Source organism: Coenobita brevimanus, chromosome 50, assembly GCF_032717465.1.
Source record: "Coenobita brevimanus isolate Jiangsu-jjx chromosome 50, ASM3271746v2, whole genome shotgun sequence".
Classification (NCBI taxonomy): Eukaryota; Metazoa; Arthropoda; class Malacostraca; order Decapoda; family Coenobitidae; genus Coenobita; species Coenobita brevimanus.
Genome location: NC_137003.1, coordinates 52,080,883 through 52,106,403, shown reverse-complemented (window position 1 = coordinate 52,106,403; position 25,521 = coordinate 52,080,883). Strand labels below are relative to the sequence as shown.

Below are 25,521 nucleotides of genomic sequence, written 5' to 3'. Positions count from 1 at the left end.
CATCAGCAAACAGCATTACCGGAATCTTTCACACCTCACCTCCATTCATTAAAGCCACCCCCACATCCACTGCCCTACCTTGCACCTCCTTTACAACCCCATCCATGAATATATTATACAGCCATGGAGACATCACATATCCCTGTTTCAGTCCCACATTTAGATCAAAGAACTCACTCAGCTCACCATCCACCCGCACCGTAGCCCTAGCTCCCTCGTACATACTCTTCACAGCACTCAACAATTTCCCATCCACTCCATGTATTCTTAAAACCTTCCACATACCTTGCCTATCTACTCTGTCATATGCTTTCTCCAAGTCCATGAAGGCTGCACACACTTTATTTCCCTTCTCTAGATACTTCTCCACTAAACATCTTAGAACAAATATCTGAGCTACACATCCTTTTCCTTTCCTAAATCCCCCTTGTTCTTCAACTAGCTCCTCTGTTAAATGTCTAACCCTATCAATAAGTATCCTACCATATATTTTTCCAATCACACTAAGAAGGCAAATACCCCTATGGTTACCACATACTTCTCTCTCCCCTTTTCCTTTGTATAAAGGAACAATTATACCTGATTTCCAGTCCTCTGGAACCCTTCCCTCTTCCCAAGCCAATCTACACAACTTCCATATCCACTCCACAACAATCTCAATCCCCCATACTTCAGCATTTCACCACACACTCCATCAATGCCTGTGGCCTTTGCCATCTTGATCATCTTCACCGCTTCAACTACTTCTGCCCTACTGATCTCTTCCTCCCTCCTCTCATCTCTTCTTTTCCCAGCCATTCCCCAACCACTTTTTCTCCCACTGCTCTCTCTCTCTCTACATTCAACAAGTCCTCAAAGTGCTCCTTCCATCCCCTTATTTTCTCTCTTTACCAACAATCTATTATTCTCATCTTTCACTCCCCTACTATTTCCCCTTTCTCACTGTCTTACATTCTTTACCTCCTTCCAAAACAATTTCTTACTCTTCCTCCATTTCACACTTCTCTCTTTCATTTTCTTCCCTACCTATACTCACTAGCCAGTCACTATATGCTCTCACTCTACATTCAACAAATCCCCAAAGTGCTCCTTCCATCTCCTCATTTTCTTTCTTTTCTCCACTAACAATCTATTATTCCCATCTTTCACTCTCCTACTATTTCCCCTTTCACACTGTCTTACACTCTTTACCTACTTCCAAAACAATTTCTTATTCTCCTTCCATTTCACACTTCTCTCTCTCTCATCTTCTCCCCTACCTATACTCACTAGCCAGTCACTATATGCCTCCTTCTTTTGTTCCACAGCCCATTTCACCTCACCACTCCGCCATGCTGTCCTTTACACACCCCTACACCTCCTCCTCACTCCACAAACCACCTCACATGGTGCGCCTCTCTCTTCCATGAATATCTTGCATACTTCTTCCACTCCTTCCATCTGCTCTAACTCATACCTCCCCAATTTTTCTTCCACTATGCTCTAATATTCTGCCATATTCTCACTCTCTTGCAACTTCTCCACTCTATTCACAGGAGCTGTTTCCTCCTGTCTTCCCCTTCGTCTCTTCACCTATTTTCTCTGCAGCCTTACCTTGGCCACCACTAACCTTGGTCCGAGATTCCATTCCCTCACCCTCTCCACCCTCTTGCATCCAACACTTGTCTTCTCACTCACTCATCCACACACACATAATCTATCTTTGCCTTTCATTCAACAAGTTCACTGTCCATCCTCCTCAAGACTCTCCATGTATACCTGTGGATCAACTTATGCCGGACGAAAGTGTTGGGTGTTGCAAAACCCCTTACTAGCACAGATGTCCACCAGAACATTACCACTCCCTTCTACTTCAGCTGACACACCCCAGTGACCAACCACTCCATCCACTCGTACATTCCCAACTCTGCCATTCGTGTCTCCAATCAAAAACACTCTCTCGCTCCTCTCAAACTTATCCATGCATGCTTCTACACTCACCCAAAACTCATTTTTGACTCTTGCCACTCAGTCCTCTGTGGGCACATATGCACATACAATCGCCCAAGCTTGTACACATACAGTACTTTCAGTCTCACCCATACAATTCTTGCACCTACTGTTCCATACTCTTTTACATTCTCCTTCCACTTCTTGCTTATCATTAGACATACTCCCTCTCTTGCCCTCTCATTCTCATTAACTTCCGCACATATTCCTAAACCATATTCCCCTTCCCTCACCCTTTCACCTTTCCATTTAATTTCAGTCAATCCATATACATCCACTCTTGCATCCTCAAGAACCTAAACAATCTCTCTCTCTCTCTCTTTCACTTCATCATTCAGCCCTCTCAAATTCCACATTTCCATCCTTAGAAGGTCCTTTGTCCACTCCTTGGTTGTCAACGTATGGTCAGTCCTGGTCTGAGGTGCTTTGTTCGCTTGTTTAGTTAGTTTTTACGGGGTGGGGCACTAACCCGCCACCAACCCTTTTAGTTACCTCATACGACAAGCAGGGGTACTGGGGGAGTATTTTTGAAAACCCCCAACCCCCAGGGGGTAGGTTCTGCACTTATTTACTTCATTTTACAATTATCATCATCTAATCCTGCGGTGCCCCATAAAGAGCATAGAGGCCAAGGGCTAGGGAGTTAGTCCTTACATTTAAGATGAGAGTGACCAGCCTCACTCATCCCTGAGTGGCAATACATGAGCAATAAACCCCAACCACTCAGATATGGAATCCTGCACAGGCTCAATCTGGTTGGAGTGCCTTAATTACCCACTAAACTACCAGATGCCATAATTTGGTCATATGGTTACCACCCAGCATAGTAAATGACTTCCTGGTGTACAGGAGATCATTTGGCTTGTCACTCTGTGTAGAGCTTAGAATGATGGAAAAAAAAAAAAAACAGAACAGGGAGTGTACAGTCACCTGTAGGCATAAGAATGTGGAAAGGATGAAGGAAAGAAAGACAGAAGAGGACGGAAGGAAAGAAAGAAGAGAGGAAAGGGCAGTCACTCGAGAGCATCACTACATCAAGTGAGTGGATGGCGAGCGCCCCCACCTACCACTAACAATCAATTATATTAAACTGTAACACCTGGAATATAATAAACTAAAATGTAGCACTTAGAAAACTACATTGCAACCATTTGAAGAAACATAGAGTTTGACTTACCAGAAATTCCGCCTTCTTCAGGGTCGAATTATCGAGGTTTTACTGTATGTGCTATGCTGATGGGTGATTTGAAGAAGCAAACGAACATTTGAAAAACTGAAAGATGGTAGGAGTACTAAGCATGACTGAGTGATGATGCAATGGTTTTGGCAGCATCAGATGAACTGAACTTGTCAGGTAGCTTGACAATGAACCAGGCTCATGTTCCATAACAAACTGCAGCATGAATGTGATTACACTGAAGGACAGTGCGACAGAGGTGCATTTTTTAAATAATTATACATAACCTCCGTTGGTCCCCGCTGAATAATTACGTGTGATGTATGCTGCCTCGGTTAATACAGCAAAACAGTTCCTCCAGCAAGACTCTGGAATGGGTATGTAAGAATTCCGAATTGGAGCGAGAATTCCGAATCGTAGCTACTATACAGTAGTTGCGGCGCATGACTCTGAGGTTGTCATTATCGTACCCTGGCAACTTACCACTCAAAAGTGTGTCTGATTTCGTATCATAATATACGTGAATCATATTATTATGCACGAATACATTATACTGTACATGAATCCATGCGTCTCATATTATACACAAAATCAGACGTACTTTTGAGTGGTAGGTTGCCCAGGAACGATAACAACAACCTCAGAATTGCGCGCTGCGACTATAGTGCCATTTGTTGTTTGTGTTTTGTTATGAAATATCTATCAGATATCTTTCTTAACACGTAATGACTTTAACTGGTTGGACTTTAGTCACTTCATCGCATGTCTAGTCTTGTATTTTCAATCACTGAGTCTGGGATATAGGTAAGTTTGAAATTTGGAGTTTTTCATCACTGAGCATTGATCAATGAGATTTGGAGATATATATACAACACACATTTCAACTACACCCAATAATGTACATTAAATTGTAATAAACCTTAATTTCAGTCATTTTTCTTCTTTTCTTTTCTTCCTTGTGATCATATCTGGTAACATTTCAGTACTGCAGTTGATTATTCAGATATTTCTCACACCTATTTACCCTACTGGGTTTCATTATAAAAACAACTGTCAGTTCTTACCTACATTTATATTATTATTATTACCCTGAGTGGTAGGTGTGAGTGGTAGGTGGGGGCGCTCACCATCCACTCACTCGATGTAGTGCTGCTCTCGGGTGTCTGCCCTGTCATCTCTTCCTTCTTTCCTTCCATTCTCTTCTGTCTTTCCTTCATTCTTTCCTCATCCTTCTGCCTACGGGCGACTTTACGCTCCCTCTTCTGTCTGTCTTTCCTTCATTCTTTCATCTTCCTTCTGCCTGTGGGTGGTTCTACACTGAGTGACAAGCCAAATGGTTTCCTGTACACCAGGAAACCATTTACTATACTGGGTGGTAACCATATAACCAAATTTTGGCACCTGGTGGTTTAGTGGGTAATTATTGCGCTCCAATCGGATGGAGCCAGTGAAGGTTTATATCCAAGGGATGGTTGGGGTTTATTGCTCATGTAATGCCACTCAGGGATGAGTGAGGCTGGTCACTCTCATCTTAAATGTCAGGATCAGCTGTCTAGCCCCGGGCTCCTACACTCTTCATGGGGCAACGAAGGATTGGATGATGGATGGATGGATGGATTATTACCTTGCCCTTGGGTGGGAAAGGAGGTCCAGATGACGACAACGACGACTATCATCATCATCATCGTCATCATCATTATTCTGTCACCTGTGGCCATGACTCAGTGACCCATTGTATCCCAATTTCTGTGACAGGTTGGAAGCATTAAGCATGCTCCCAGGAGATGGCAGGTGATTTAGGGATTCGAGGTCAATGAAAGATTAGAGTTAAGCCCTCTGGGAAATCTCAGGCTTTTCGCACCTGAGTGTGAAATCACTTCCTTACTCTGACCATGTGTTTTTCACCTTCTAAGCCAGTCATGTGCATAATTATTTAAAAAATAATCTAGAAAATCCCAATTTTCTCTGAATATGGCTAAGAAATGGCTAAAATTTCTAAGAGGGTAAATTTAAGGCTAAATCCAGGAAAATCAACCAAAAACGGCTAAATTTGGCCTGAAAAGGCTAAATCTAGTCAGCGTGTTACAGCCCCATGACAATAAATAACGGGAAATGCATCCCACTGCAAACATGTACACACATAAACAGCTAAAAACACACAGGACCTAAATACATGTAGTTACGGGCCCACCCATTTCAAAGTCTAGCTCCGATTTGGAAATTTCAAGTTCTGATTCGGAAATCTCGCTCCGTTTCAGTAATCTCGCTCCGATTCAGTATTCTTTCGCACTGCTCTGGAACCATGGGTGCCGGAAAACTGGTGTTGTACCTGTTACTTGTATTACTCTACAATTCAGTAATACTCCCTGACATGATACTTACAAACTAATAGCTTTAACAGGATTTCCTGATGTTGTCTGGGTGGGGTTGGTGGTGGTGGTGTCCTCAGACTCTGACATGGAGGGTGACTCAGAAGGGGAGCGGCCACGGCGCCCATAGTAGCGACGACAAGGAGGTGATGGAAGCCGGGCAGGTGGGTCAACGGGTGACCCACCCCCGCCTCCTGATTGGTTGCTCCCACCACCACTGCTACTCACACCCTATGATCATCAGTTAACCTTTTCAATATGGTGATGATAATAATAATATATTAAATAATAACAATGGTTGGTCTGTGCATGTGGAGAGGATGAAGGATGGTAACTGGGTGTGGAAGGTGAAAGGTGTGAACGTTAAAGGCTGAGTTGCAAGTGGCAGTCAGAAGAGATGGGATGAAGTCATAAGGAATTGATATGAGAGGCTGCTTGAGATCAAGTCGTGTGGAGAGCCACCATTAGGTGACCAAGGTTGCCAGGAAGCCTCTGAGCAAACAAGTGACCTATGGTGAGGGAGATAGGTCCCTGCGGTGACAAACAATGCCATACGATTTTTAAGCATATTTGGACCTGTGTTTGCATTATGGAGCATATAACTACACTGTGATAACTTTTAGAACCTAACCAAGTCCTCGGCATTACAGACAATCATCATTATGGGAAAGTGTGTTACAGGCAACTTGGCTGTCCTGTGCTCAATAAAGCTTCATAAAATCTGATGTTGGCAGAAAATGGCATGAATGACATGATAACTCTTTACAACATACTATACAAAGGACCAGTAATCATAATCAAAACATTTTTCCCAAATATACCACACATACGGTGAAGTGATCTGAAACACCTCTTTAATCATTTTTGGCACATGAACCTAAACAAGTCAGATTTATTAGCTCCTCCACCTTGTGTTATAGAGGCTATGAGGATGCATGTATCACAAAAGAAGGGGAATTACTGATAAAGCTCTGACAATTACACTTGATTCTTTGCCTATGGTTTAGAAGACAGTGACTCAATAATACAGTGAAAGCTCAATTATCCAGGTTCAAATTATACAGGTCTCAGTATATCCGGGCCATGACCAAATGGTTCAGTGGTACAGTAATACAAAAAATTATCCATACGACAGCTCCAGTTTAAACAGCAAGCATCTGGCTGCTATCGAGCGAGCCACAGGTAAACGAGTGTGAGTCTACCCCTCACCCACACCTCCTGCTCACTACTCAATCACAAGGATGGTGGGGTGGAGTTTGGTGAGGTGGCTGATAACCTAACCTAACGTAACCTAGCTTAACTACCTAATAATATAACCTAACCTAACCTAATCTAACCTGGGTTCCAGTTGGAAAATTGGGAAACGAAATTCACTTTTGAGTATGATGAGTTTTCTTCCTTTATGCCGGAAACAATCGTAGGTACAGCTTAAGGAACGTGATGATAACAAAGGAGGAAATCTTTCTGCAAGTGAAGGTAATTTACCACCCTCAAAATAGTCAGAAAAATACAGAAAACAAACGAGGAATATGAATTGAATTGGTAAGACGAAAATTTTTGGCTTTCACAATTTTACGGGATGATATGGAACACAAATGTTGGCTAATCAGAAAAAAATTACTCTTTCATCCCATGTTTTTTCATTAGCTGGCATTCAGTTCCACATTCTTTGTTTGATATCGTGCTTCCCAACACATTCTGGACCAACTGAGAATAGCAATTTCTCCTCCTCAAGGTTAAGTGTACATTTACTGCTCATTCTTCTGTTCGTTCTTATGTGTATGTGTGAAAGAGGGAGTACTGATACAAACAATAATGTATTCCATTAACCCCTTCATAGCTGCCGGCCTTGAACAACGCTTCATTGTACCGGTGTCAGTGACGCTGAGTTAGGGCAGGCTATAGAAAAATGCGAACAATTATGGGAAGGGAACGAAGGTCACCAGTACTGTACGTTTACACGACCCTACTCTACCATCCCAAGCAGTCAGGCGGTAACTTCATCCCAAATGTTTTCATCGATATGATTACATGCTAATGTAACATGAACTCTAGATTTACAAATTCTTTCACAAATCACAGCAAATCACATAATGGGTTTGGGGGAGGGGAGGGAAAGCCAGGTGCGCCAGATGAGTCTTTTCACATCTGTAAGAAAAAATTGATTTTAGAACTGTAAAAATGGTTCCGCGGCCGGCCACAGGATCACGCAAATTTCTGAGCTCATGGCCATTGAGGGGGATAAATATGCACTTTACTTTAAGCAGTAAATACACCATACCAAATCAGTTCTTCCTGATAGTCTGTTTTATTTTTCTAATTATTTCTGGGTTGGTAAACAAACGTTTCTTGTTAAATCTGTTTCCCCGTTGTTTTTAGCTCTTCTACTGTGACAACTCTTGTTCGATTCATTAATGCAGTGGCAGAAGGGGCTGTTCTAACCTAAGTGTTTAACGAAACCTGGCCTAACCTAGCTTAACTGTACCTAATAATTTAACTTAACCTAACCTCCAGTTGGGAAACTGGGAAACAAAATCCACCTTTGAGTACGATGAGTTTCTTCCACTACGCTGGCAACAATCGTAGGTATGGCCTAGGGAACGTGACGATAACAACAAGGAGGAAATTTCTCAGCAAGGAATTGTAATTTTCCAAACTGAAAATACAGTAGTAGGAAAAATACAGAAACAAGCTGGAAGAATATGAATTGAATTGGTATGGTCTTTCTGCTGCTTCAAGTGAACATTTACTGGTAATTAAATCAGTCTAACAGTACTTGTGCTTTGTTTTCACAGGATTAATCGTATTTCAGACTATTAGGGCACCCAGTCAACCAATTTATATTCTTTTCCTTTTCTAAAAACAGTACTCATTATGTAACACATATATATACTATACTTTAAACTGAAATCTAGCAGCAGTGAAATCCAATGAAAAATCTCACAAAGGTAGGAAGTCTAGTCCCATGTGAATGTTTGCCACAAGCTATCTCATTGAAATCACATGATTTTCACTTAGCTACACACAGCTCTTCTGGCTTCTAAAAACTGAGCAAGCAGAATCAGAGTACACTAAAACCTGTAGGCATTATGATGAACCTGAAAACTATTTATCAATATAATTCAAAATGGGTTGCTGAATCACTGTATAATACTGTGCTTGAATACTACTCGCAACCACATATGAAGTCAGGTGTCATCCGGACTTATAAAAGCTTCACCTGACAAAACCAACCTTGGGTGAGGGTGAGGGAGTCTTTTTGCCCAGGCTCTTGGACCGACTATGTGACTGTGATCGGCTATGAGACCGCCGGTGAGCTCCTCGGTTTCTTCTCCAGTTATGCCTGAAATATATACACAAACAAATGCATCACCGGAATACAGTAAGTACAAATACATCATCCCTTCTTTACCTATGTAGCTTGGAAATACTGTAATGGGTTCCAGGTTAGGAGAGTCATATAATTCAAACCTTGGTATTAATCCCTGTTGGGCTGATTCTAAAATACTGTATTTTACTTCCCTTTAGTCGCTGTTTTATGACCAATGTTAATTAGACCTTATGTGAGGCTTGTGGCCTGGCTTGTGCAGACCTTCACTAAGCCTCAAAAGAGGACTGCAGCTCATCAGGATTCAAGGATTACAACAACTTAAACTATAACACAGGCAAATGCAAATCACCAATATTTCAGGGCAATTTCTGAAACATCTGACAAGGTACAAGATGTATCTGGCCTTTCTATACAGTTGCTGACTGGACTGTAATGTGGGATGCAGGATGATCAACATTTTTACAATAGCCATTTCTATAAATCTCAAAAATTTGGATGTACCTACCACCTCACAATTTTAAGTATAAGGATGTAAATTTCTATTCTCCATCTCAAATAACAAAACTGAGAACTATGAAGCAATATACAGCACAAAAAACCTGTAAGTTAAAAGAGGATAAACTCCTCTAACATATCACGGCTTCAGTGTGGTTATCTTCTTCCACAGTCCGCAAGTGACTGTTTGCAGTACATACTTCATTTTTCCTTCCAATAACAAGGGAGTGTAAGTGGTAAATGTCACCTACTGTTAATAATATTAAATTTATCTTTAAAATAATCATTCATCTACTGTCCAATCCCTTCCCAGGTGGCATTACATGAGCGCTTAACCCAAACCATCCATTATGATCAATATCAGGTTTGAGTACCTTAGACAACTATTCCACCAGCTGTCTAGTCATCAACTACACAGTTAGTACCCAGCATATTAATGGTTTCCTGGGTTATTGGAAACTACGTGGCTTGTCACTTAGTGTACAGTCAACTGATGGGAACACTAAACTAAATGCAACTGAGTACATGATCAGTGCTCCAATCATGCCAACAAGATGTTTTATTTAACCTAATCTGAAAAGAAAAGTAATCATAAACCCATGTTTACAAAATACCCAATGTTACCTGAACCAGAATTGCTGCTGTACGTTTCACAATACTGGTATGTGTAAGAGTTCAGGAACAACTTTATCATTAGCTTGCATACAGTATGTAACTCATATTTAATCCATTAATGCTACAAGTATCTTACAGTCTTTCTCACTTCCTTTTTAAACTATGTGCCCTCTTGCAAAGCTCTGATCTTATATGCATGCATATTCAAAGAAATGAAGTGCAACTTCTAAAGTCTGAAGTGCTCGTGTCCACAAACTACTCAAGGCTTTGAAAAATCTGAACCCTTGCCGGAACATGTATCTAGATATCTTTAGACAAAAAGTTTATCTAGGTATCCTTAATTCTTGCTGTTTAGATGTACAGCACTTTTGAAACAATCTTAGTAGTATGGGCTAATTTGCTTACTTCAGGAATCATAGTTTCCAATGTTCTTATACAACAGCAGTTTATCTTGTACCTACAATATTCCCTCAATTATCTGACGTAATTGAGCCAAGGGCATGTCTGGGTAATGGTAATGTCCGGATAATGAACAATATCCCCCCTACTATACCCAGACCAAACCTATACTCAACCTCTAACCTATACCTAACCCATTTGTACAGTACTTATGCTTAATTTGGCAGTGTCTTCCAGTCATCCAGGCATATTTAGACATCAAAACACATACAGGAAAATCGAAAATAATTTTTAAGACCAAGAAAACCAAGCAAAAAAACACCGAAAACCAAAAATCACCCTAGCTATATATTACAGTATGTACTGTACCCCTCCTAATTTTGGGACTGTTTCCAGGTCATTCTGCCAAATGTAGACATCAAAACACACAGGGGAAAAAAAAAAAAAAAAAAAAAAAAAAAAAAAAACTACCTATACACTACTGTATGTACAGTACCCCACCTAATTTTGGCAGTGTTCTGTGGTCATTCTGCCATATTTAGACATCAAAACACAAACAGGATTGTCAAAAAAAAAAAAAAAAAAAAAAAAAAAAAAAAAAAAAACACACTGAAAACCAAGAAAAAACTGACTTATATTGTATGTACAATACCCTTCCTAATTTTGGCACTTTTTTTCAGGTCAATCTGCCATACTTAGAAATCAAAACACATTTCATTTCACTTCATTTTTGAAGGCTCCAACATGCTTGCACGCGTCAGCCTTGGTCACCTAATGGCGGCTCACCATGCTACACGATCCATGGCAGCCTCCCTGTTCAGTACCTTAACCCTGAGGTCACACTTAATGACTTCATCCTACATCGTTCTTGGGCTACCCCTCGCAACCCCACCCTAAATATTAACACTTCTCACCTTCTGCACCCATCCTCTCCACATGTCCAAACCATCTCAATCTACCTCTCCTCATCACAACACCAATACACTCCAGTCCCATCCTACCTCTCAACTCTTCCATCATAAACCCAGCCCCCCCCAGGCCTTGCACGCAGGGACGCACTACACATCCACCTAATCATTATCATTTCTGTACGTTTGAGCCTGTGAACATCCTCTTCCTTTACTGCCCAGGTCTCACTACCATTCAGCATCATACTCCTAACACATGCTGCATACAAAGACCCCTTAGCATGTAGGGAAAGTCCTCTCAATGTCAGGAGAGGCAACAGCTCCATGAACTTCTTCCAACCACTTCTCACCCTAGCCACAGAGCTAGCTCCAGCCCCACTTCCAGCACATAATATGTCTCCCTTTTAACAAAACCCTTCCACACACTCAACAGACTCACCAGCAAGTTCAATACCCTACGCCTGACAATCCCCACCTGCTCTCCCCGACATGCTGTACACACAAAATCAGCATTATCTCGCAGTCTGCCTCTAATACCACTACATCTCTTGTGCACCCATTTATCACAAACACTGCACAAGATAGAATTACTTCCCACGCCCTTGTGGCAAACTGCACATGGCCACTCTCCCTCTTCTTTGACTGTACCACCACCAGCCCTAGATACCAACACTTTTGTTTTATCTACATTTACCCTTACACCCTTGTGCCCCATACCATCTCTCCATTTCCTAAATCTTTCCTCTGCCTCCCTTTCATTCTTTGCAATCAACACCAAATCATCAGCATACAACATCTCCCATGGGAGTTCATTTCTGAAATCACGTGAGGGGGCTTCAAGTACCATATTAAACAACATGGGACTCAAAACTGACCCCTGATGCACACCAACATTCACGGAAAACTCATCACGCAAATCTCCATTCACTCTTACCTGGGTGTGAGCATCCACATACATGACCATAACCACCCTAACCAGCCACTCCTCCAGCCCAAGCTTTCTCATTGCCCACTTCACCACCTCTCTAGGGACTCTGTCAAAGGCCTTTTCCAAATCAACATAAACAAAATACAGATCCCTTTTCTTCCCAACATATTTTTCCTGAAGCTGTCGAGCAATAATATGGCATCAATGGTCCCCCTGTCTGGCATAAACCCAAACTGCATTTCAACATTATTCACTCTTTCTCTAATCATACCTTCTAGAACTCTCTCCATTACCTTCATTATCTGAACTAAAAGTTTTATACCTCTATAATTTCCTCTCTCCAGGGCATCACCCTTCCCTTTGTACAGATTTACAATTACACTCTTCAACCAATCATCTGAGACAACACACTGATATATAATCATATATATCTGGTCAGTGACTAACCTCACCCTTATATCTCCTGAGGCCTTCAACATTTCAGAAGTCAACCCAATCACACCTGCTGCCTTCCCCACCTGCATCCTGCCTATTGCCTCACTCACAGTAGCAGTGTCACTCAAAGGCCAAGGGCGATCTGCTGGCTCCAAACCTTCCCTGTACCAGTCAAAATCCTCATTCAACAACCGGCTATAATGCTCTCTTCACGCATCATTAATATCCCCACTGTTCACCACTACCCTTCCATCATCATTCTTCACACACTGCTCACTATAATATCCCGATTATCCCTCTTCATCTGCTCTGCCACCTTAAATATCATATTTTCCTTTCCCCATGATTTAGGTCATCAAGTAAAAGTCTCTGTGACTCAGACTTCACCCTGTATACCTCTCTTCTAGCCTACACTTGGCAGCCAAGTATTCCTCCTTGTTACCACCCTTCTTCCATTCAGGAAAAGCCTTCTTTTCTCCTTAACTGCAGCTTCTACGCCCTCATCCCACCACCAAGTTACTTTTTGTTTTGGTGGGCCTCTTGTCCAACTGCATACTACATCAGTAACTCTCAAGAGGTTATTCTTGAAGGCTCTGTACCGTTCATTAACGCCTCTGTCTACGGCTCCCTGTTCAGCCACCACTCTCCTCATCTTGCTGTAGAAGGCATCCCTTACTGCCTGGTTTTCCAGATTCCATGTTTTTCTCCTAGGTACACAAGTCCTCTTTCTCATCAATTGTTCTTTAAGCACCATGTCACAAATCAACAGTTTGTGCTGATGCACACACTCCTTGCTTCCTATAACTTTAGCATCCCTCACTAACCTCCTATCAACCCTCCTGATCAGAAAATAATCTATCTGACTGCTATTTCCCCCAGAGTCGTACGTAATTAACCTAATCTCTCTTTTCCTGAAATGTGTGTTGCACACAATCATGTTCATTGCCTCCCCAAACTCGAGCATCCTTTCCCCTTCCACATTTCTTACACCATACGCACATTCCCCATGTACTCCTTCATAACTCTGAGCTGCTTCACCTACATGACCATTTAAGTCTTCTCCCAAAACCACTACCTCATCATCCCCCATACCATGTACAACACATATTTAGTCATCCCCAAAACACGCATAGGAATATCCAAAGTAATGCTAAACACAAAGAAAATCAAGGGAAAAAAAGGAAAAAAAAAAATATATGTAGTGCCCCTCCAAATTCTGGCAGTGTTTTCTTGTCATTCTGCCATACTGAGATATCAAAACACACATAGGAATATCCATATCAATGCTAAACATCAAGAAAACATGGCACAAACAACAAAAATCCACAAAAAACCTTAAGACAGTTGGAAAATCAGTTATATTTGTGACAAGTGATAGCTGCTCCTGGGAGATAAAAGAAAAAAAAAATGCATGGCCAAACATGCTACCGGAAATTGGTTATATTGGAATAAATTGTTTACCACCATCTTTGCTGGTGTTTATACTATAAGATTTGCTAATGAAAACACAGAAAACTAATGAGTAAAATAACAAAACTATCTATCTATCTATATACCTAGGCTGCTTCCCCCAAGGAAAGGGAGGTAGCCGAGACAGGACGACTCACTCTCCATTTACTCATCCATTCAAACACATTCATTCGCATCTTAGCCCCAAAGGGGAGAACGGACAGATCCTCACAGCACCACACCGCACAAGGGTCAACTGGGCAATGCAATCAGTGACATCCGCAGCAGGGCCCGACAGCAGAACTGGTTTACCCCTGCCACATCATAACAGACCCATCCCCTTACCCGCACCTGACCTGACTAGCTGATCAGACCAAATGCGGGAGAATATCCCCTCAGGGCTGCGTCATCATTTATTCATTCACAATTTCTCTCCATTTATTTCTGTCACGCACAGCCACTCTTCCTTGCTCAACAGACATCCCTCTCGCATCCAGCGCTCTCTTCACACTGTCCATCCATCCTATTCGTGGTCTTCCTCTCAGCCTTACACCTCTCACATCAGATCTAGTTATCTTTTTCACCAATCGCTCATTATCCATTCTCTCCATGTGCCCAAACCATTGCAACACCCTCTGCTCAACTCTACCAGCCATCTCCCGAACAACTCCAGTTCTCCTTCGCACTTCATCATTTCGCACCCGATCCATATGCGTCACTCCACACATACTCCTCAGACATCTCATCTCCATTACATTCAAACTTTTCCTCTCTGCTACACCCATATTCCATGTTTCAGACCCATATAATGCAGTCGGTACCACAACACCCTCATACAGCCTTCTCTTTACATCCATTCTAAGCAAATGACATTTAAACACTTTTTTCATTCCTCCCAGCACCTTTCCTACTTCATTTATTCTAAACTTCACTTCTGCATCTATTCTTCCATCCACAGCAACATGTGACCCTAGATATTTAAAACAATCTACCTCCTCAAGCAACTCACCATTCAAAACTATATTCATCCCCCTACCATCTATCAACCTCGTACACTTCATCACTTTACTCTTATTCTCATTTACTTTCAATTTCCTCCTTTCACACACCCTTCCAAACTCCTCTACCAACTGTCTCAATCTCTCCTCTGAATCAGTCACCAGTGCAGTATCATCTGCAAACAGCAGCTGCTTCAGATTCCACTCTCCTCCATCAACATTTACCAGACTCAGACCACCTAAAACTCTTGCATTCACCTCCCTTACAACACCATCCATGTAAATATTAAACAACCAAGGCGACATCACACATCCCTGTCGCACCCCCACTCTCACGGGAAACCAATCACTCACAGCATTTCCCACTCTTACACACGCTCTACTATTTACACAAAAACTTTTCACCCCTTTTAGTAACCTACCATCAAGTCCATACAATCTTAAAACAGTCCACAAAGCCTCCCTATCAATTCTATCATACGCTTTCTCTAAATCCATAAATGCCTAAAACACATCCTTGCCTTTCGCTAAATACTTTTCACACACTTGTCTCACAGCAAACAACTGATCAACGCATCCCCTCCCTCTCCTAAAGCCACACTGCTCATCACTAATTACTCCCTCTGTACCCTCTCTAACTCTCATAATTAACACTCTACCATACACCTTACCTGCAACACTCAACAGACTTATACCCCTAAAGCTAGTACATTCATACTTATCACCCTTGTCTTTATACAACGGGACCACACAAGCACTTGCCCAGTCAATTGGCACCATACCTTTCTCAAAGCACACATTCAACAATCTTACTAACCAGTCAACAATAGTCACTCCACCACCCTTCAGGCATTCCACAGCACACCCATCCATACCTGCAGCTTTCCCTGCTTTCATCTCCTTTACTGCCTTCTCCACTTCCTCCTTCGTGATCAAAGAATCATTCAACTCTCCCAACACATTTATTCCTTGCACCCTTCCATCAGCCACAATCTCAGCCACCCTTTCCTCCTCTACATTTAACAATCTTTCAAAATACTCTGCCCATCTCTTCCTTACTGCATCCATCTCAATTAACATCCTTCCATCCTCTGCTTTTACTCGTTCTTCCTTCCCAGACTCTCCCTTTCGCACCCTTTTCACCTCCTTCCAAAACATTTTCTTATTCTGCTGAAAATTCTCTGTCAGCCGCCTACCCCACCTCTCATCTGCTGCCACTTTAGCATCACGCACAGCCCTTCTCGCTCTATTCCTCTTCTCCTTATACCTTTCATATGACATCTCATCCTTCCTCTGCAGCCACACTTCATATGCACGTCTCTTCTCAGCCACAGCCATACTTACTTCCTCGCACCACCATTCACTTCTTTTTCTTACACCACCACCCACACGTCTCACACCACACACCTCTTCTGCATGCCCCACCACAGCACTCTTAAACAACTGCCATTCCTCCTCCACACTGCCATTTTCCCGATCTTTCACTGCGTTCCACTCATCTTTCAATTTCTCCTGATACTCTATCTTTTTCTCTCTTTTATCCAACTCACTCACTTTCAAAACCTCCCTGCCACACCTAACCCTCCTAGCTCTCATCCATCTCTTACCTACTCTTAACTTTCCCTCCACCAGGTAGTGGTCAGACATACCTCCACCCTCCCCTCTCAGAACTCTCACATCCAACAATCTTCCTATTACATTCCTAGACACAACCACATAGTCCATCAAGGCTCTATCAACAACCCTTCCACCCTCCTGTCTCACCCATGTATACTTATAAATATCTTTCTTCTCAAACAGCGTATTCCCAATCACCATCTCTCGCTCAACACACATCGCTATCATTCGTTCCCCATTTTCATTTCTTCCAGGCACACCATGCATACCAACTACGCCTTCAACTGCTACATTTCCCACTCTAGCATTCAGATCTCCCATCATTACCACATTCACATTCGCTTCAAAACTCTGCAGACACTCATCAACATCATTCCAGAAAGACTCCCTCTCTTCTTCATCCCTTTCACTACCAGGCCCATATGCACTCACAAACACCCACAACTCACGTTCAAATTTCGCTTTCACCCACATCAGTCTCGATGACACCTCCTTCCATTCAATCACACATTGCTGAACTTCCGGACTCACTAACAAGGCCACACCTTCTCTTGCCCTTCCTCTATCAACACCTGACAATCTTCCATTCACACTTCCAAACATAGATTCCCCCTTCCCTTTCATCTTCGTTTCACTCAAAGCTAACACATCCAACTTTCTTCTCACAAACATTCTCCCAATCTCCTCCCTTTTAGCCTCAATCGTACTACATCCACGCACATTCATAGACCCAATCTTCAGGGTACGGGGATAACTCCATCCCCCATCCCTTTCTCTGGCCTGTCTCTTTTTAGGAACTACAAATAACAAAACAGCAATGACAAAAAATGGTGTTGAGGAGTAAAACTTAACTTCATATAACTTCCCACCATCCTATTGCATAATTTTTCCTAAACCTTGCAAGAGTTAAGTATATGTCTAGATGCAGAATTTCATGAGCTTTATCGTGGATTTTGTGGAATTTTGATATGACCAATGGCATTCAAATATATTGTCCAAAACTTAAAAAACTCATGGGTCAGTGCTTTCAATGTGAAGGAGGGGAGGGACTGAGGGAGTGAGGGGGGGAGACCTGGCTAGCAAAGCGAGGAGCATGGAAGGGTATGGAGGAGAGACAGGAGGGGGGGACATGCGAGGCTATGGGCAGGATTTTCACCCTTCTGTCATGAGGTGGACAGGCACTTTCACCTGACTTGTGGCTTGTGGTCAATCTTATACATGCATTGGCCAATTGGAAACACAACTCCCAGTGACCGGGTGACTTTGGATGTTAGGTGTAGAGGCAGACGGGTGCTTTCACCTGACTTGTGGCTTGCGGTCTCTGTTAAATGCACTGTGACAATTGTGAATGGTTAATCCCGGTGGCCATGCGACTTCGGACATTCAGTGGGGATGTGTACAGACGTTTTGACACTGCTTGTGGGTTACGGTCGGTATTACTTAGGTGCTGGAGGTTCATAGTGAGTGATCAAACCAGCATGCGAATTTGACCATTCAGTACAGGGGCAAACAGACATTTTAGCTCAGGTTGTGGGTTACGGCCTATTTCCCAGACACAGCTAGATCCCAGCACCAATAATGCTGAATGTTTCAACATGTTGGCTGTCCAGCTGAAGCTCTCGGGGACTTTTATGTCTGGATAATAGCAAGTAAATTCAGATAATAGTTAAATAGAGCTAAGGTCCAGTACCCAGATGATGAACAGGTCCAAATACTGCATGTCTGGATAAATGAGGGATTACTGTACTAACCCTAGCTAATGGAAATTTTCTGTAGAATTAATGAATGAATACTCATTACCAACCATGAAGTATTTTCCGTCTCTTTTCTTCACCTCCTGTATGCTCACTTCTGTTCTAAAAAATATCTCAGTTGTATTCACATTTAACACTAATCAATATGCAGTACGGGAAAATAAGTTTTCATTCAGTTATTTATTTAAAACAGAAATACACAAATACAACCACCATCTATTTCTGTGAAGTGGCCAATCGCTAATGCTTGTTATGAAATGTTTACGACCTGACGACCCAAGCATCTGGTGTGATACCATACACTATTCTTCACATGACTGCGCAACATACTATTTTTCATACGACTGTGAATTGCCGACCCACAGAATGCTTAGTTCACTCTTTTTATAGTGCAGTTCATTATAATGCTCACTTATAGAAATGTGCATTATTGTAATCATTTAAAAATATTAACCTCATATAGTGATGCATTGCTTGTGCATGTGTATGTGTGTGTGTGTGTGTGAAACAGGTGGTGGAAGAAGTCGGAGGTTTATATTTACAGTGGAATTACATGGTAATTTACTCAAATACTGATTTCACAGTGCATATCAGTGACACATATCACTGAAAAGAAACAATTTAGGATACTGCTACCTATCAACAATCATCTATCTATCTATAGCTAAATGCCTTAATCCTGTAAGGGATGGCCAAAAACAAACTGCCTCAATGTCACCCTGTCTCCTGCCATTTTGCTGCCCTTCCCCCAGCTCACACACACCCTTCCTCATATACCTCTCCACACCATCCCTTCCTCTCCCCCCCCCCCACCTCACTCACATACACTCTCTTTCTTAGCCTCTCACTCTCCATCCTCTTCACATGACCAAAACACCTCAATGTATTTCTCCTAACGTTTTCTATCACATTCACACGTACACCACACCATTCCTTCACTTCTTCATTTGTCTGTCTCTCCACGTAACTCCACATGCTCCTCCCAAATAACTCATTTCCAATGCTCTCACTCGAGTTTTTCCAACAAGGTCCAAGCTTCGCTTCCATTTGTTACAGCTGGGATCATAATACAGTATTATCACGGTGACTTTTTTTTACTTTCATATCCACTCCCCTATTTCTTATCACCGCATTCATGGAACCAGCAATCTTTCTTCCCTAGTGTACCCTTTCACGCACTTCATCACCTAAACTTCCATCCTTACTCATCACACTACCCTTTCTCATCACACTATCCAGGTACTTAAATGCACTTACATTTTCCATTTCCTCACCATCCAGCCTCACTGTGCATTCAGTGGTTTCATTTCACTTGAAGACCACAACTTTACTCCTTCCTACATTCACCTTTAGATTCCACCTCATACACTCTCTCCCAAACTCATTCACCGATCCTTGCAGTTCCCCTTCAACTTCGCCTAACAATACAGTATCATCTACAAACAACAGAACAGGAAGTTTCCAAATACTGCCCCCTTATTAGGGCTGCCACAACATCCACTGTTCTAATTTGTATCTCTTTTACAACTCCATTCACATACAGATTGAATAACCAGAGAGACATGAAAATTTCCTGTTTCAATCTATCATTTAGAAAGAATGCTGCCCTCTTATTACAGTTGCCACAACATCCACTGCTCTACTTTGTATCTCTTTTATAACTCCATTCACATACAGATTGAATAACCACAGAGACATGAAAAATTCCTGTTTCAATCTATCATATAGAGAGAAAAAAAATCATTCAGTTGACCATCCACATGCACTGCAGCCCTAGCACCCTCATACACATTCTTCACAGCATTCAACAGCTTCCCCTCCCCCCTTTTTTTTAAATACAAGGAAGAAGGAACCAAAGGCCAGTAGCCTGCAAACCATTCCTTCCAAGAAAAAAACAAAAACAATATGAAAGAGAGCCAAATTCAAGATCCATTCATTTCAAGATGCTGGGACACACTGTGTTTGAAAGACTGGAGATCATAGGAAGCTGGAAATACAGACAAAAGGAGACAGTTCTGGAGATGATCTGTTGCATAAATGAAGGACTGACAGTAACGGTTAAATCTTGCATCAAAGAGCTGGACAGAAAAGGGATGAGAGTTTGTTACTAGACGGGTGCTACACAACTGACGTAGAGGTGGAGGGATGCAAGCAGACAGTTCAGAGGAGCAGTGGCCATTGAAGCAGCAACAGAAAAGAGATAAAGATGCAACAGAGCGGAGAAGAGACAGAGGTTGAAGGGAGCCAGTAGGAGGAGGAGAGTTGATGAGATGAAAAGCCTTTGACTCCACCCTACTGAGAAGAGCTGTATGTGGGGAGCCTCCCCACAAATGAGAGTTGTACTCTACACAGGGGCGAATAAAACCTGTGTAAAAAGTCAACAACTGTTCAGGGGGCAAAAAAGGTACGAAGTCGGCTTAGCACACCTAATCTCTTGGAAGCAGATTTTACAAGAGATGTAATATGATCTTTCCAAGTTAAGTCCTGAGAGAATGAAACCCCAGGTATGTTTAAGGATGATGCAGGATTAAGCTGGATATTATTAAACCTTAGTAGGTACTCCTGTGGAGGATTTTGTCAAGTTGATGTGGGTAAGAACTGAGTATTTGATGCATTAAAAATGACAAGATTTTTACTCACTCTCATCTTAAATGTCAGGACCAACTGCCTAGCCCTGGGCTCCTACGCTTCTCATGAGGCAACGTAGGATTGGCTGATGGATGGATGGATGGATTATTTTTACCCCACTCAGAGATACACCCTGGGGGCAGGGGGGTTCTCAAGAATACTCCCCCAGTATCCCTGCTTGTCGTATGAGGCGACTAAAAGGGTTGGCGGAGGGTTAGTGCCCCTCCCCGGAAAACAGCTAACTAAAAAGACGAACAAGATGCCTCGGACAAGGACTGACCAAATGATGACGACCAAGGACCGGACAAAGGACATGGTACAGAACGCGACGTGGAATGTAAGGGGTGCGAATGATGAGGTGAAAGAGAGAGAGAGATCGTCCAGGTGCTTGAGGGTGCGAAAGTGGATGTATGTGGAGTAACTGAAACTAAATGGAGAGGAGAGAGTGTGAGAGAATGGGAGTATGGATGGGGTATATGTGCAGGAGTAGGTGAGAATGAGAGGGCAAAAGAAGGAGTGTGTATTGTTGTGAGTAAAACATGGAAGATGAACATAAGAGAGTATGGATCAGTTTGCTCAAGGATTGTGTGGGTAAGATTGAAAGGTGGAAAACAAATGTGGGCGATTCTGTGTGCGTATGCGCCAACGCAAAATCATGCAAGCAGAGTGAGAAAAGAGTTCTGGACAAATGTGGAAGTGTGAATGGAAAAGTTTGGAAGGAATGAGAGAGTGTTTTTGACTGGTGATATGAATGGTACAGTAGGGAATGTGAAGGTGAATGGAATAGTTGGTGAGTGGGGTGTGCCTGCTGAGACAGATGAGAATGGCAGTGTGTTAGTGGACATTTGTGCCGGGAGGAGGTTGGTGATAGCCAATACTCTCTTCAGGCACAGAATGATCCACAGGTACACATGGAGAGTGATGAGAAGGGTGGATGGTGAACTGAATGAAAGAAAGGCAATCACTGATTATGTGTGTGTGTGGATGAATGGATGCGAAGATGTGTAATGGATGCAAGAGCTTATAGAGGCTGGGGGAGTGGACTTTCTGACCACTACTTGGTGATGGCCAGAATCAAGATCCAAGTAAGATGGAGAAATAGAAGAAGGGAAGGATGGGAGGAAGGAGTAGTTGCATGGAGAGTGGAAAGGTTACAAGAGGATGAGAAAAAGGCAGAATATAAGAGAGAAATGGAGGAACGATTGGGTAAATATGAATTGGAGCAGATGGGGGACGTGGAAGGTGTGTGCAATATATTCACAGAAGAAATCTGTGCAGCATGTGATGTGGTGTGTGGGGTAAAGAGAAGATGAAAGGGGGTGCAAGGAACAGCATGGTGGAATGAAGAGGTGAGACAGGCTGTGGCACAAAAGAAGAAAGCATATAATGAATGGATGAGAAATAGGGGCATGGAGGAAGTTGAGAGGTGGAGGAGAGAGTGGCGGACTTCTGGGGGGAGGCGTGGTGGGGGTTCCGCCGGCATAGATCATGGGTCCAGGGCGAGATGGGGCTCGGGCCTGTGCTAGAGGGTACAGGGCATTGCGGTTCTCAGGCTGCCGCTTCCGCCCAATAGAGAGGGGCCCGAACCTGGGAGTAGCGCCCCAGGAGGCTGCCCTATCAGTGGGTGTATAATGGCGGGATAGTTGCAGTGCCAAGGCGCGCTTGGAGGGTGTCCCTGCAGCTGTCCTGGCAGGGTGCCCCGAGGCCACTACCACAGCCACTGGTAAACTGGTGGGCTAGGGGTCCCAGATCCATTGCCTGGACCTGGGATTGTGCAGTGAGTGGGACCTGTGCTGTGTCTGTCCCCATTTATTAATACTGAATATGACAAAACAAAAAAGGTTTCAAAGCAAGCCTGAGGACAGTAAATCACCCATGGGGATGAGGGTGGGTTCATGGAATGTGGGAAGTTTGAGGGGAAGAGCAGGGGAAGTCGTTGAGGCATTCAGTAGGAGGTGGGTGGATGTGGCGTGTTTGCAGGAAGTCCGGTACAGGGGTGGATCAGCCAGAAAGATTGTTGGGAAGGACTGTTGCTATAAGTTGTTTTGGCAGGGGGGGACAGACGGATATGGAAGTGTTGGTGTGATGGTTGCGGAGAAATGGGTGGAATATGTTATGAATGTTTTGAGAGTAAGCGACAGGATATTGGTAGTGAAAATTCTGTTGGGAAGAAAGATAGCTGTGATTATATCGGCATATGCTCCACAGGCAGGATTGGATGAATCAGAGAAAGATAGATTTTGGGATGATTTAATACGTGTAGTGGGTGGTATGCGGGATGATGAGATAGTGATTTTGGGAGGGGACTTAAATGGTCATGTAGGTGAAGCAGCACAAGGTTATGAAGGAGTGCATGGGGGATGTGCATATGGTCTAAGGAATGCAGAAGGGGAAAGGATACTCGAGTTTGGGGAGGCAACGGACATGATTGTGTGCAACACATATTTTAGGAAAAGAGACAGTAGGTTAATTACGTATGAGTCTGGGGGAAATAGCAGTCAGATAGATTATTTTCTGGTAAGGAGGGCCGATCGGAGGTTAGTGAGGGATGTTAAAGTTATAGGAAGTGAGGAGTGTGTGCAGCAGCACAAACTATTGATTTGTGATATGGTGCTTAAAGAACAAGTGATGAAAAAGAGGACTTATGTACCTAGGAGGAAAATATGGAAGCTGAAAAACCAAGTAGTAAGGGATGCCTTCTATAGCAAGTTGAGGAGAGTGGTGGCTGAACAGGGAGCTGTAGACAGAGGCGTTAATGAACAGTACAGAGCCCTCAAGAACAATTTCTTGAGAGTTACTGATGTAACATGCGGCTGGACAAGAGGACCACCAAGACATAAAGTAACTTGGTGGTGGGATGAGGGTGTAGAAGCTGCAATTAAGGAGAAAAGAAGGCTTTTCCAGGAATGGAAGAAGGGTGGTAGCAAAGAGGAATATTTGGCTGCCAAGCGTAGGGCTAGGAGAGAGGTATACAGGGCAAAGTCTGAGTCACAGGGACAATTACTTGATAACCTAAATCATGGGGAAAGGAAAAATATATTTAGGGTGGCAGGTCAGGTGAAGAGGGATAATCGGGATATCATAGGTGAGCAGTGTGTGAAGAATGATGAAGGAAGGGTAGTGGTGAACAGTGAGGATATTAAAGATGCACGAAGAGAGCATCATAACCGGTTGTTGAATGAGGAGTTTGACTGGGACAGGGAAGGTTTGGAGCCAGCAGATCCAGTGTCTGGCCCTTGGCCTTTGATTGATACTGCTACTGTGAGTGAGGCAATAGGCAGGATGAGGGTGGGGAAGGCAGCAGGTGTGTCTGGGTTGACTGCCGAAATGTTGAAGGCCTCAGGAGATATAGGGGTGAGTTTAGTCACTGACCTGATAAATAGGATTATTTATGAGTGTGTTGTCCCAGATGATTGGCTGAAGAGTATAATTGTAAATGTGTATAAAGGGAAGGGTGATGCCCTGGAAAGAGGAAATTATAGAGGTATAAAGCTTTTAGATCAGATAATGAAGGTAATGGAGAGAGTTTTAGAAGGTATGATTAGAGAAAGAGTGAATATTGATGAGATGCAGTTTGGGTTTATGCCAGGTAGGGGGACCACTGATGCCATATTCATTGTTCGACAGCTTCAGGAAAAATATATTGGTAGGAGAAGGGATCTTTATTTTGTTTTTGTTGATTTGGAAAAGGCCTTTGACAGAGTCCCTAGAGAGGTGGTGAAGTGGGCAATGAGAAAGCTTGGTTTGGAGGAGTGGCTGGTTAGGGTGGTTATGGTCATGTATGTGGGTACTCACACCCAGGTGAGAGTGAATGGAGATTTGAGTGATGAGTTTTCCGTGAATGTTGGTGTGCATCAGGGGTCAGTCTTGAGTCCCATGTTGTTTATCATGGTACTTGAAGCCCTTTCACGTGACTTTAGAAACGGACTCCCGTGGGAGTTGTTGTATGCTGATGATTTGGTGTTGATTGCAGAAAATGAAAGGGAGGCGGAGGAAAGGTTTAGGAAGTGGAGAGATGGTATGGGGCAAAAGGGTTTAAGGGTAAATGCAGATAAAACAAAAGTGATGATATCTAGGGTTGGTGGCGGTACTGTCAAAGACGAGGGAGAGTGGCCATGTGCAGTTTGCCACAAGGGCGTGGGAAGTAATTCCATCTTGTGCAGTGTGTGTGATAAATGGGTGCATAAGAGGTGTAGTGGTATCAGAGGTAGACTGCGAGATAATGCTGATTTTATGTGTACGGCGTCCTGGGGTGAGCAGGTGGAGATCGTCAGACGTGAAAGGATTGAACTTGCTGGTGAATCTCTTGAGTGTGTGGAAGAGTTTTGTTATTTGGGAGACATGTTGTGTGCTGGAGGTGGGGCTGGAGCTAGCTCTGTGGCTAGGGTGAGAAGTGGTTGGAAGAAGTTCAGGGAGCTCTTGCCTCTCC

The 25,521-nt window shown here is 43.0% G+C and overlaps 1 protein-coding gene across 1 annotated transcript in view; it reads right to left on the bottom strand.

Annotated features, from left to right (window-relative positions):
* LOC145399832 (uncharacterized) overlaps positions 1-25,521 on the bottom strand; it is a 195,256-nt gene that overhangs the window by 108,401 nt on the left and 61,334 nt on the right. The window contains exons 11-12 of the mRNA XM_080272399.1: positions 8,770-8,878; positions 5,549-5,766 (exon numbers count right to left, since the gene is read on the bottom strand). Of these exons, the coding sequence (XP_080128525.1) occupies positions 5,549-5,766; positions 8,770-8,878 (327 nt within the window). The remainder of the gene's footprint in view (positions 1-5,548; positions 5,767-8,769; positions 8,879-25,521) is intronic.